The 13,472-nt window shown below is 41.1% G+C and overlaps 5 protein-coding genes across 6 annotated transcripts; 1 reads left to right on the top strand and 4 right to left on the bottom strand.

Annotated features, from left to right (window-relative positions):
- Positions 1-645: 645 nt before the first annotated feature.
- Positions 646-5,058, bottom strand: LOC108096854 (peroxisome proliferator-activated receptor gamma coactivator-related protein 1). Its single transcript, XM_017198773.2, is given in 3 exon segments — positions 646-1,754; positions 1,757-2,398; positions 4,948-5,058. Coding segments are annotated over 3 exon segments (1,407 nt in total). The 5' UTR covers positions 4,952-5,058; the 3' UTR covers positions 646-993.
- LOC108096855 lies at positions 2,978-5,063 on the bottom strand. Of its 2 annotated transcripts, XM_017198774.2 has the most exons (3): positions 4,948-5,063; positions 4,536-4,568; positions 2,978-3,921 (listed from the first exon to the last, which is right to left on the bottom strand). In XM_017198774.2, exons 1-3 carry the CDS (start codon positions 4,949-4,951, stop codon positions 3,065-3,067), a joined length of 894 nt encoding a protein of 297 aa, XP_017054263.1. In that variant the 5' UTR covers positions 4,952-5,063; the 3' UTR covers positions 2,978-3,064. The 2 variants fall into 2 exon arrangements, with proteins under 2 accessions (XP_017054263.1, XP_017054264.1); XM_017198775.2 differs by lacking the exon at positions 4,536-4,568 and having other exon boundaries at positions 4,948-5,060.
- A 1,364-nt stretch (positions 5,064-6,427) lies between these two features.
- Positions 6,428-8,512, top strand: LOC108096938. Its single transcript, XM_017198893.1, has 4 exons — positions 6,428-6,554; positions 6,829-7,220; positions 7,842-8,003; positions 8,123-8,512. The coding sequence occupies exons 1-4, from the start codon at positions 6,548-6,550 to the stop codon at positions 8,420-8,422; spliced, it is 861 nt and encodes a 286-aa protein (XP_017054382.1). The 5' UTR covers positions 6,428-6,547; the 3' UTR covers positions 8,423-8,512.
- Positions 8,513-8,861: 349 nt separating this feature from the next.
- Positions 8,862-10,063, bottom strand: LOC108096494 (cathepsin L-like). The gene is given in 2 exon segments (XM_017198104.1): positions 8,862-9,555; positions 9,741-10,063. Coding segments are annotated over 2 exon segments (1,017 nt in total).
- Positions 10,064-10,816: 753 nt separating this feature from the next.
- On the bottom strand, positions 10,817-12,026 carry LOC108096493 (procathepsin L-like). Its single transcript, XM_017198103.1, has 3 exons — positions 12,016-12,026; positions 11,616-11,927; positions 10,817-11,498 (listed from the first exon to the last, which is right to left on the bottom strand). The coding sequence occupies exons 1-3, from the start codon at positions 12,024-12,026 to the stop codon at positions 10,817-10,819; spliced, it is 1,005 nt and encodes a 334-aa protein (XP_017053592.1).
- Between the last annotated feature and the right edge of the window lie 1,446 nt (positions 12,027-13,472).

Below are 13,472 nucleotides of genomic sequence, written 5' to 3'. Positions count from 1 at the left end.
AAGGCTTCTTCAACGCAATCGATAACAAGGCAATAATACAGAATAAGTAAGTAATAATGTACTGACCTAAGTTAAGGGTTGCCAATCTCTATAAATTTTTTAATAATTTAATATAATAAATACATTTGACTACCTATTTGTAATTAAATGGTATTATTGCGTATAACACAAATATAATGTAGATTTCAAAACTTATTAATTTACTTCCTTGTTAACTGACTTCTTTTTATAACCTAAACTAGAATATATTTTTTAAGATGTAAAATGCTGTAACTTTTTAATAAGCTACTTAGGTAGTTTTAATTATCGCTTGTTACATAAGTAACATGTAGGTTTTATAACTAGTTAATGAGCTTCCCGTTTATACAAAAAATAATTAAAAGACAATTTAGTTGATTTTGCTTCCTTACCTTACTTTCTACACCTGGTGGTTTATTGTAATAAGCAAATCTTAAACGGCCATGTAAAATTAGATTGTTATGCAGATAAGCAAATTGCAAGTCCAAACCAAAACAAACAATAAAATCTAAATGCAAGTCATATATTAGTTTACTGAAGTAGACGGCAACGTAAACTAATAACTTTATGATCGGTGAACAACTTTAAAAGTGAATAAACATAATTAGTGCATATAAGCCAATGAGGTCCGTGATAATAAATATTTTTTATTTACTAAAATATGTACATTTTAGGTATTTCATTTTCTTTGGTGTTTCAGAGGTAGTGATAATAAGTTTGAAAGATATAGTATGTAGCATCTGAATAAGATATGTATAGTGCTCGTGAATGTGCAAAACAAAAGATACAACTTAAAAACATAAACAAAACCATTACATGTTGTAACATTAGATCATTAAAAAAATACTAAGGAAAAACTAATTTGTTATTAAAATAAATACGCAACATTTGACTGTATGGTTTTGTTGAGTAAGCTGCTCGTGAATTTTTTAAAAAGTGTTAATTTATATAAATATAATATATTTTCGGTTGTTTTTAGTAAACCAATCGGATGGCCTGCTGTCCGTGGAAAATATCGCTCCTGACCAGAACTTCGTAGCTGCTCAGACGGATTTCTTGACCGCCAAAAGGAATCTGCAGGCATCGATTGTATGGCTCAATCACACCGGGCGTCAGGCTTCCACAGTACTGTCCCCTTCCGATGTAGAGAGGTTCTCCACTTGGTGTTCTGCCGGCCACAACAGCTCCTGGCGGAACATTTCCTCCGTAGGAGGGTACCCAGTGGTATTTGCCCTGGCCCACCAACATCTGGTACGAGGGCTCCACGATCTCACGCCCTCCATGAGCTATATATGCACATCCTCGGCTGGGAACCGCCTTTCCGGGAACATGGACACCACGATACCAGGCTCGGCACACCAGCAGCTGCTCCATGTTGCTGTCGTGACCTCCAACCACAGCATCGGGTGAGTAATAGTATCCTGGTTCGGCGGATACCCAAACGTCGTAGTTATTTCCATATCCGTAGGCATCGTAACCGGGAGCACATTCCGCCGGAGTGTAGGAGGAGGAGCATCCCGCCTCGTAGGGATTGTAGGTGCCAGCGGGAGTGAAGGTTGGTCCTACGGGTACGGATACTGCGGTGACCTCAGCGGCAACGAATGAGGGAGCTGGCGAAGCGGAGACCTCTGCGGGGGTGAAAGATGGCTGTGGTGGAGGAGGTGGTGGTGGCATGACCAGTACTCCTCCCGCAGGCGGTGGCTGTGGGGGGCGTGGCATGACCATTACTCCCCCACCGGAGGCAGTGGATCCGGCGTGGGCGTGTAAGCCGGTGGTCTGTCCGTCAGGGGAAAAGGCATAGCTGCCAAATCCGGATAGGGATATGGTTTGGCCGGCAAGGGAGGAGCAATTGCCGGCGGAGAAGGTGGTGGTGGCGGGGTGAGCGGGCACTTTTCCGCCAGTTCCAGTGGAGGAGGAGGTGGGGGCAGTTGCCAACCCGGAACCACTCGACGCTCCTCCACCAGAATCTCATAGGAATCCAAACGACGTTCGGCTCCACGATAAGCGATGAAAAGAGCTCGGTGAACGGAGGATATCTTGCCAATGATCAGATGACCCTCATAATGGCCACGTCCTATGTAAACCGGTTGATCCAGGGAAGTTCTTCCACATAGAACCGCATTTTCGGGAATCACATGATCGTAGCACTTGATCCACACCAGATTCTGACCACACAGCACCTCGAAGATGTCCTTGGGCAGCGCTTCTCCTCGCTGGGAAATGAATCCGAGTTGCTTGCTGGGAACCACCTTGCACACCAGCATGTCGCCGTCGTGTTCCGCCCGTCCCACGTAAATCATGGCGCCGTCCTCATCGTTGCCGCCCACCACCGCCTCCTCCGGAATCGATGAGTAGGCCGAGGATTGCACCCACTTGTAGGCTGAAAGATATAAAGGGATTAGTTAGTGAGCAAACAAAAAGAACTAACTAAAGAAATAAAATAAATATTTTTTAATCCAAAATGTATAAAAATCAAAAAAAAGAAATGATAAACCTTCTTACTTAAAAATTGGGCTTTATTGTAAACTTTTTAAAAGCAAACGAAAAAAATTAAAAATGTAACAATGTCGAAGAGTCTTTTCTTCTTGAAGTTTGTTAAACATTTGAAATGAGAACAACAAAAATTGTATTTTAATATAAATTATATGCATAGTTAAGAATTGTGAATTAAAATTTTTTGTTTGTCTCTGTCGGTTTCTTGTTATCTAATAAAAATATTTTATATTATGAAGGGTATTATACAAATTCAAGGAAGTGATCTTTATTTCAAAATTTCCTATCTAAATTCATAAATTGTCTTTAAGCCTTGTGATCCAACCAGCAATTAAGTAATTTATTAAGTGCTATTTTACCAAAGGCAATACCTTGACTTAGAGATTATTATGTTTACGATTCAGTTGGTAAACAAATAGTTGGTGAAGTTCAATTGGTAAGACTACCAAAAAGGAAAATAGATTTCTTGGGTGTTAACAGTCAGTTTATTGGTTGCGATTACAGTTTGATCAGGGCTAAATGCTTAAGTGGTATTTATTAGTATTCCGCGGACCTATTGCCTGCAGAGGACCTCGTAGGAGTTGATGCGGATCTCCCGACCTCCGTACGGGATGAAGAGGCATCGCTGGCTGGCCGAGATCAGGCCCGGAGTCAGGCTTCCCTGGTAGTGACCTCGTCCGTAGTACAGTGGCTCTCCGTTTCGAGCACGTCCGGTGGTCACAGCATTCGGAGGAATGTGGTGTCCAGCCTGGACCCACACGTATCCGCATCCGGTGAGCACCTCGTAGGTGTGCTTCTGGAACTCGTATCCCCCGAAGCAAACGTAGGCCGTGCCCTTGCTCGGAACCACTTTGGCCGGGAGCATCTCACCCTCGTGCATCGCCCGTCCGGCGTAGATGGGCGTCCGATCGGAATCGTGGCCAGCGATCACGGCACCCGGAGGCGTGTAACTGGGCGAGGCACCCACCCACATGTCGTGCGCCTGCTTGATGAGCACCTCGTAGGTGTTGATGCGCACCTCCTGTCCACCGAAGGGAATGTACAGACAGCCGTGTGATGGATGCACCTTGCCCACAGTCAGGCTACCCGCATGATGACCGCGTCCCACGTAGAGGGGTTCACCCGTACGCGTCGTCCCGCTGCGCACCGCATTGGGGGGCACTCCGCCACTGGCACTGGGCACCCAGGCGAATCCCTGACCCACCAGCACCTCGTAGTGGGTCTTCTGGTGCTCCGCACCGCCGTAGGCCACGTAGGCGCAGCCCTTGCTCGGAATGACCTTCGCCGGGAGGTTCTCGCCCTCGTGGAAGGATCGACCCACGTAGATGGGCGTGCGGTCCGAGTCGTGGCCACCGATCACCGCGTAAGGGGGCAGGGGGGCGTAGGGGGACGAGTGCACCCAGGTGTTTTCTGCAAGGAGAGAGGGGGTAAGGCGATAAGCTTGGCACCACGCGATAAGATAGCCTATCCGTACACAGAGAGAAAGCTAACAGCATAAGCGAAAAATAAATAATTCTTTTTCATTCCACAATTATTCAAGTTATATTGGTAAATAATAGTTTCTATTTCAAAAAAGTTTATTTTTTAATTAAAAAAGTTTTAATTAGGTATCTATAGATCTTATCAAGCTTACGAAGTTGTTGTAGTATTCAAAAAGATTTCCAAAGAACTTCTTTTCGTATTAAATTAATTACGGGCTTCTACAAGTAGAATTTACTTGAATTATTCCAAAATTATTTTGTATTATATGAATATTCAGTACTGTATTTCAGCTTTATATTTGCTGTCATCAAATAAAAATTGCAAATAAGACTTTAGACAGAACTTATTTAATAAAGATAAAATTACCAGATAAACTTGGAATGATTCACTCGAACTCATACTGTTCTAGATTTTTCTCTGTGTATGTGTTTCGCTTGCTGTTCGATTGTGGGGTTGGGTGGTCTGGGACGGGGATCAAGTGGGATTTGGGGCTTTCACAGAGGCGTGGGGGTTTCACCCTGGGCTCACTGCACTCGTCCTACCAACGGTCACAACTGCTCCTGGCTGCACGGCGCCTGGAAGAGTGCAAAGAAAGGCGGAGAACCATGGGCGTCACTCAATGCACTTTTCAAGGGGGCTTAGTTCGTAACTGCGCACAGAGAAAAAATATCAAAGCCACCGGAATCGGTGAGCAGTTGGGTATTTTGTCACCCGTAAATAGGGTTTTATCTGCGACACAGTCATGCAATATTGTGAAAAATCACAATTTTATTAAGAAAACCATTATAGTATGGTCAAAGTACTCCAAAGTTATAAAGAGATTGATCTAGTAACTTAAAATGCTTTAGGATCACTCAAACTTTTCCGATTAGCTCTCAAATTAATATTTTTAAAAGGTGGTTTTTCGATTTTGTAGATTTTTTTGCAACTCTTGGCGCTTAGTCAGTTACTTACCCATTGTGTGTAATTTGATGATAAGGGGTTATTCCTCCTGATATCTTATATATGCAATCGCTTTTACTCCTTCTATATGTCCGAACAGCGTCTGAACAGACTGAGGTTTGCTTTTTTACTAAAACGTTGGTCTGGAATCGGCTGACGTTTAAAAACAGAACCCGACCGATTTGTCACTACCCCTTATCAGCGAGCTTTTATCTATCAATTGGAATGGCAAAACAAGTGCAATTGATATTGGAGCCCTCGATATCTCTGTTTTTCACTTCCAGTCCAGAAAGCTCAATGGAAAGCATTCGGTTTATCGATCGAGAATGAGTCATTATCCCTAAACAGACGGTACTTTTCGAAAAAAAAAGCGAAACCTGTGGACATTGTTACACTTCTTGTTTTTGTTGGCACTTGACAGGTGGCACCCAAAAGTTAATGAGCTCATAAACAATATGACGCCTTCCAGAAAAAATCCCCCCGCAGAAGTGTCGATAAGGCCAACCCGAAAATATCAATACGTAATTATATCAGCTAAAATATTTATGATGAAAGGATTCCCGTTCAAGGATAATTGATGGTTAAATAAATACTCAGATAAAACTATATTTAAACAAATTAACGCACAATAAATAAGAGTTGTCATGAATTTGCCAAATTATTTTCTTTTTTAAAATAACTATACCTAAAAAATGTTCTGTGTACAACACACATTAACGTATAATTTTTTTGGAGTAAATTTAAATGATTTTCCATTGATTTTTTTAATTATTTGTGAGGTTAAAGACATAGTAATTGTAATTGTAATAAGATTCTTATTGATGTAAGATATCAGTTACAACCTATTTATAAACCTGACTCAACTTTGCGCTTAATACAGTAAAATCCATACAGTTCTTTCACAATTGCCTCATTTACCAATCGAAAGGAAAATAATCATTCTTTTCACAACAGATACAACAATTAAACATTGTTTTACTTATGGTCTCCTTTTCAAAACCAATGCCACCTCATAATCCACATATGTACAATACCTTTTCACTTAGTGGGTCTTATTTTTGTTCTAGAAGTAAATTCCTCACCTTTGAAGTTGATCCATGGACAGCAACATACTCAAGCATATACATACTTTTTACGAACTTATTGATCAAGTTTATTTTTGACTGCAGGCGATAAGATTCGTAGGCAACTGCTTATAGATAAAACCGGCAGGGAGTACACAAAAAACACCAAAATATTTATAAGATCGATTGAGTAATTGTCGTTCCCCTTCCTGTTCAATAGCGTGGAAATTTAAATTGTTTCGGCCAAACTGACACACCTGTCAGTTGGTCGGAGTGACGAACCCGGCGAAAAGATACGAGGAACCCTTTGTAAAACACACCTACATACACACACACACACATATACTTATAGTCCAAGCCAGTGTGACTAAGATATCTTATCACAGTCGGTTAACATCGCCGGCCGATAAGGCGACACATCAGCTTTTAAAACGCACCCGTTGTGCAGTTGGAGACCAGTCGTTAAAGTCAGCCCGATCAGAGCGGAGCCAGCGAGTATATATCACACCGTTCCGGACCCAAATCAACACAAAAAACACACATCAAACATGGGAGGTGAGAAAAAAAATAAAACAAGTGAAAAATAGTGTGTGACTAGGAGTATTTACCTGGAATCGCTGTGTTCCATAATTAAACAAGTGCCATCGATACTCAGGCTCACCTGACAGTTCAAATCCCCCGGAGCTTTGGAAGCTTTCCATAGATCCGGCGATATTTCACCCCAACTGATAAGAAAATAGACAGAGTGGGGCTGCGATTAGGAAAGGGTACAGTTGGGCCGCGAAGTGTTAACTTATCGCCTTTCGACCTTGTTCCAAATACTCCACAGACTACACCTGGATTAGCGCCAATGTCTACGGACCCCTGCCGCCCGGAGCCATCCTTGCTGGCCACGATTCCGACCAGGATCCCATCTACGTGGGCCGTGCCTACCACAATGGCGAAATGCTGCCGGCGAAGATCGTCCCCGGTAAACAGCAGGCCTACGTTCCCTTCGGCGGCGAGGAGATCAGCAAACATGACGTGGAGGTCCTCGTCGGTGATCACTTCTCGTGGGTCTCCGCCAGCGGCGGCTTCGTTCCGCCCCACGCCATCCGAGTGGGTCAAACTGGAGACGGGGAGCCCCTCTACGTGGGCCGCGGCTACTTCCAGGGAAGCCTCACTCCCGGCAAGGTGCACCCCTCGCACCAGTGCCTCTACATCCCTTACGGCGGAAGGGAGGTGGGTACACCGCTTTAATCTTATTTACCATTTTCTATTTTTTTTTTCACAAATACCACTCAATTATGGAAGGCATTACAACGACGACAAGTCGATTTTACCCCTTATTTTAACAATTTAAGTTTACATTTTAGTAAGCTTTAGTGATTAAACTTCTACCTCTTTTACCTTTTTATTTATCAGCTGCCAAATATTATTTTTTTTAAAGAAAAACAAAATCCCACAAAACTTTAAATAACAGGAACGCAAATTATTTCATTTTTTTCACTTTTAAAAAAATTTAGAAATTCTTAAAGATTTATTTATTTAGATAATTTACTTTATGTTTACTCATCTCTTTTATTTACTCACATTTCACTTTTCTTTCTTTTACTGAGCATTTGTTTTTTTTTTATAATCAGACAAATTCTGCTGACATTTTTAAATTCTGCTTACATTTTTCTATTTTAAGTGTAGACAATTATCTTACTACTTGTCTTGGTTTTGCTTATCAGGACTAATTCACAGAAATATTGATTACTTTCTGATCCAAATCATTTCGATGAATAATACAGTACATATAGTTGATTAAAGATAAAACCATTAAAACCATTAACTAACCATTTTCCATTCTGTTTTTAGCACCGTCTGGAGGCCTATGAAGTGCTCGTCCAGCCGGAAACGTGGATCGCCTCTCACGGACGCGGAATTGTGCCCGGAACAGTGATTGGTGGCCACGATGCCGATGGCGATCAGATCTATGTGGGTCGCGCCTACCACGAAGGCGATTTGCTGCCAGCCAAGGTAAGGAATTAAACCAAATAAAATCTTTCCTCTTTTGTAAGAAAAGCGAACTTTAAGCTCCCCAGTTAAAGTCCTGCCAAGTAAGGGAACGTAATTAAATGTCCGCTTTTAATCTGCAGGTAATCCCGAACAAGGGCTGTGCCTATGTGCCCTACGGAGGCGGGGAGGTGGTCAAGCACGACTACGAGCTGCTGGCCGGATACGGATACGGATGGGTGCACGACAGCCACGGCAACGTGCCCGGCAACGCCGTCCTCTGCGGTCGCACCTCCGAGGGGGAGCCCCTGTTCATCGGCCGTGCCCACCACCACGGAAGTTTGACCCCCGGCAAGATCCACCAGTCGCACCACTGCCTCTACATCCCGTTCGGCGGCGAGGAGGTGCGTCTAGACCACTACGAGGTCCTGGTCAAGGGATAGGTTATTCCGTTCTCCGATGTCAACTCCCCCGTTTCGTCTGCCTGCTAATTTATAACTCATCTTGCTTCATTAAAAATGTCTATCCACTAATCGGCGTTTGTTCTTTACTTTGCTTCGGAATATAATTACGAGTGCTTTTGGGGGAACTTACTATATATTGGCTCTTGAGGAGTTGCTATTCAAAGATAGCAACTGATTCATGGAAATTTTCGAAGAGCTAACTAGTGGAAAAGCAAGAAAATAAGAACATTTTCTATTAACTTTTCAATTGTGCCAAAGAAAGCGTTGTCTGATTTGTACAAAACTTAAATCTTTAGAAATTGTTATTTCAAAATATATTTCACTTATGATATTTCTTATCAAATTATTTATTTTGTTATTTGTTTGTTTTGTTATATAATAATATAAATAAAAATCTTATATAATGCTCTATATTCAGCTAAACAAGAGGGTAAATGGCATTGCTGGCGATGCCGCAGTGGTTATTTGCATTTCGCCGCATTTTGAAATATCCCTCCAATCCCCAATCGGTTCCCCAGGAGTTCTTAACCAGCCAGAAGTCGTGGCCAAGTTCATCAGTCCCGAACCCAACGATCAATGCAGCATGGTTGTGCTTATTTTGAGTGCAAGCGGGATCGTAATAAGTTCCCGTTGAGTATAAATGAAAGGATTTCTGCGAGGAATCAAGGGTCGCGTATACAGGTCCAAAAAAGGCAACAGCCTCCGCCAGTTTCTGCTCGTCTCCATTTGGTATTTCCACGAATCCACTGCTTGTGGCCCCTAACGTAGAGCTGTTAAACTGACAATTGCCGTCGACTCCTTTATAAGGATATGACTCCTCAGTAGATATTCCTCCACTGTCCTGCAAGTAGGACATAGCTTTTTCCATCGTACCGCCATTGCATCCATCGTTTCCATAGCTTACAGAGCAATCTATCAGCTGTTGTTCGGATAACGGGATTAGCTTTCCAGTCTTCCAAAAGTTTTGACTTTCCAGGGCTGCTGTGGTGGCAAAGGCCCAGCAACTGGAACACGTGTAGCCCTGGTGTTTCACCGGGGTCACTGCTCCAGCCGATCTCCAGTCCACCGATTTGGGCAAGGTCGAGTATGCCGGCGAGATAAAGGTTGACCCACTAGAAACCAGGGATTAATTATTAAATTTCGATCAATAAGCAACATAATAGTATAGATTTCTTCTTATCAAAATTATTTTTATTCTTTTGCGGCCGTTAAAAAAAGCACGAACTATGTTGGTAAGCCTCTAATTTCAAAAATCCTGCATGAATAAATTGTTTATTAAGAAATTTCGTTTTTAAACATAAACCTCGCTTACCGAATCTGCTTTTTCTGGTTGTAGTTAAAATCCATCGTTATCTGTTTGAGCTCAGTGTTCAATAAATCGGTAAACTGGTTTACAGCCAGCTTGAAGGTCTCCATACCTTTCTCAAATCGCTGATTGTGTTTATCAATGAGCATCCTATTCTCCTGAAACAATTTCAAGCGCATGCTTTCCTCAGTTGGGTCCTCGTATTTCTTTCCATGCTGCACCTTATAATCTTTCCATTCTTTATGAAGAACTGGGTCAAGAGATCCGGGTTCTACAAGCAATGCCAGTATAGTAAACAAAAAGAACTGCCTCATGTTGATTGGAGGATCGAGACCTTGTCCTTTCTTCAATTACTTCAATATGCCACTAGGTCACTCCAGGCCACTCTTATAAACGTTCCAATGACTAATTAAAGTAATTCACATATTTCAGCTCTTTTTATACCAGTAAGATTAATGTAAACTTCCATAATTCCATTTAATAATATTAATCAATGTAACAACAATACGCATTCCCGATGCTGTTCAAAGTACAAAGATGACGTATGTTTTAGATTCATTAAAACACGCTGTTTGACATTGAGTTTTAAAATAGAATTGTAAAGAAATATCACACTAAGCTTAAGAGAAGAGATTACATATTTTTTATAACATATATTTAGTTAATATTTATTCATAGATTAAGAAAGTTAAAGAAACTAACAATTAAATCGTAACTAAAAACACACAATAATAAAACATATTAAACAAATGCTTCACAAACTCATGTATGTATGTTAAAAAGGTGTAAAATTCGCGTTCTATATTTACATAGTATGTATATGTAATTTTTATGCAATAATTACATTTATGTAATTTTACATTAAGAGTGGCATCTCACACATATCACAATTGTTGCACGCATATGGTAAACTAAATTAAACATCATAATTAACAGAAAAACACACAATTGGCTTAGTTTCCAATGGTTTTATTTATACGGAATAGATATGACATACAGACTTTTGATTCAAAAATTAAGAGTTTTTTTTATGGACTATTAAATGTATTAATAATAAATTAAATGTATTAATATAAATATGGTGCGTAGTAAGCTTTGGTGGCGATGCCGCACAGGTTTCCCGCGTTGCGCAGCATCTTCATATAGCCCCCCATTCCCCACTTGGTGCCCCAAGAGTTCTTTATGAGCCAGAAGTCCCTTCCGGACGGATCGGTTCCGTATCCAATGACTACTACAGCGTGTGTTAACTTTCTTCCTTCGCAAGCGGGATCCTCATAAATTCCCGAGGAGTACGACTTGAAGGATCTGGGTGAGGCGTCCAGGGATACGGCGACGGGTCCATGGTTGGCCACAGCTCTGGCCAGCATTCTTTCGTCGCCGTAGGTCACTTTCTGGAATCCAGGTCCCAAAATCGTAACCCTGGATCTCCGGTGGCAATAACCATCCTTGGCCTTGTAAGGATACTTTTGCTCGGAGGGAACGCCGCCCTTTTTGATTACGTATTTCAGGGATCTTTTCGGCGTTCCACCATCGCATCCATGGTTCCCATGGCTAAACGTACAGTCAATCAAACTTTGCTCGGAAAGAGCGATTAGGTTGCCAGTCTGTCGGAACTGCAGACTTTCCAAGGCTCCAATGGCGGCAAAAGCCCAGCAACTTTTGCATCGACCCTGATTCTTGACCGGCGTCACTGCGCCCCAGTAACGCCAATCTATTGCCCTGGGAATCGGCCAGTAATTCGTTATATCCCTAGAATAAATGATATCACTTTGAGAACAGTTACAGCAAAAGATTTAGATAGAAAAACCTCATAGTATCTTTAAATATCTTCAATCTTTCTGTTAAATTCTTTGAAAATTTCCTTACCGCTTCTCTCGGTGATTTGTGTTATTGTAATCATTATCAAACTCATAGTCAAAGTCACTAGATAACATATGATCCTGGTAAAACTCTTCGTCTTTCAAATCGGTGAACTGGTTTATCGACATATTGAAGGTCTCTTCACCTTCTTTGAATCGCTGGTTGTGAAGATCGATCTGTATCTTGTTCTCCTGGAAGATCTGCTGGCGGTAAAGATCCTCCGTTGCATTCTGGTAGGTTTTGTTGTATTCCAATTTGAAGTGTTCCCATTCCTCAGGAGAAACTGGATCAAAGGGCACCAAAAAAGCCAGTGACAAGCTGTTGAAAAAGGCGAGTAAAAAAAGTCTGCTCATTTATGAAACCGAACTGGTGTTTGCTGAGCCGAAGACTTTAGAATGGTTAATACCAATGATCCATAACAATCCATGGCTTTTATAGCAATAAGAAAAGAAAATGTGTCAGCTAAGTAATAATTATGTTTTATTTATAAATCTCGTCATAATACAGGGAACCGCTTTTATGTAAATAATTTACAACCATTGACTGCTATACAAGGCTAAAAATAGACAAGGAACTTAATTCATTCCAGATGAATTATTGTTTTGATTTGCGAGGGGAATATATGCACTCTTGGTTAATGGGATGAACTAGAAAATTGTAATTGGGAATCCAGGCTGCGATAGCAGCTGTAATGTCTAGATTATCCAGGAAACAACTAATTTTTTAATAACTTCATGATTTGATTCTTGATTCTATTATTTTATACCTTATCGATCTGTCTAAAACAACTGAGCAAAGTGGGTGGGTTTTGTAAGGTTCGTAAAGAAAAGGGTGTTTATACAGAAATTTGTAACCCCCGAGTTATGCTTCGTTTTGAGAAGCTTTCTGAAGCTTTCAGTGCATGTTGTACACGAGATGTAGTTGTCATGTAGAATGTAGACTATAATTTTTCGACCGCGCAGCAGATATAGCTTACTGTTTAAAAAAAAAAAACTAAAATATTCTGAGTTTTGAGAAAAATGTTCGGTTAAACGTTGAAAAGAAGTGAACTGCGCTTTGAAAACCCACAAGCTGTGAATAAAATTTAACTTAGGAACTTACGAGATCTTGACACGTAAAAGGAGCAAAAGCAAAAGGAAATACTGTAGAATCCGGTTATAGTGACTTTAAGAGGAATCATTTCAGACTTTTTACCTCACTTCAACTATACCGTCCAAGGTGTTATTAATTTATCCCAATAATGGCAAATTGAGTTGTATAAAGGCAGTTTAAAAAAATGTTCCTATATTTTTCTATATTTCCTAGTGTTGATGATAAAATTGATTTGATAAGATATTCTGACCACCGAGACTTCAAAGCCGTCTAGATACGGATCCATGTTCGTCCAGTTCTTTATTTTTAACCAGCGGGAATCCCATGGTTTTGGATTTAAGCGTAGGAATGTAGGAATAAGGAGGTGTGCTAGGCTTTCTTTATTTGTGCAAATGATGCATGGCTTCGATTCTTAAATAATTAATTATAACAATGCCCAGAAAACACGAAAATCAATATCAACTGAAACAAAATTATAAATCAAAAGTTTTTAAAGAAAACACTCCAGAGGAAAATTTTTCAACCGCACACACTCTTATTTTCTCGCTCTTGCAAATACTCTCTCTTTCTCTCTCTCTCACTCTCACTCTCCTCTTCTCCGTCGTAGTCACGCTCGTTCTCGCTGCTTGATTGCCATTGGTCGACTGTATTGCTCGTCGGCAGCTTCGTATTTTTATTGGCTGACTGAAATGCGAGCCGCTCCCTGACCTCGAATTCAATTGGCCTTCTGTGGCAAGAGACTTGGCCTGTGGACGTGGCCAACTCATCTGG

The sequence above is a fragment of the Drosophila ficusphila genome, unplaced genomic scaffold (genome assembly GCF_018152265.1).
Source record: "Drosophila ficusphila isolate 14025-0441.05 unplaced genomic scaffold, ASM1815226v1 contig_414, whole genome shotgun sequence".
NCBI classification, from domain to species: Eukaryota; Metazoa; Arthropoda; class Insecta; order Diptera; family Drosophilidae; genus Drosophila; species Drosophila ficusphila.
This window is presented reverse-complemented; position numbering and strand designations above follow the sequence as displayed.

Excerpts from the sequence above, each read along its gene's own strand:
- LOC108096855 (XM_017198774.2), bottom strand. Across the intron at positions 3,922-4,535 it reads AGGAGCAGTTGTGACCGTTG|AAAACACCTGGGTGCACTCG; the intron begins GTAGGACGAGTG and ends CTCTCCTTGCAG.
- LOC108096938 (XM_017198893.1), top strand. Across the intron at positions 7,221-7,841 it reads TCCCTTACGGCGGAAGGGAG|CACCGTCTGGAGGCCTATGA; the intron begins GTGGGTACACCG and ends TTCTGTTTTTAG. Across the intron at positions 8,004-8,122 it reads GCGATTTGCTGCCAGCCAAG|GTAATCCCGAACAAGGGCTG; the intron begins GTAAGGAATTAA and ends TTTAATCTGCAG.
- LOC108096493 (XM_017198103.1), bottom strand. Across the intron at positions 11,499-11,615 it reads ACAAATCACCGAGAGAAGCG|GGATATAACGAATTACTGGC; the intron begins GTAAGGAAATTT and ends CATTTATTCTAG.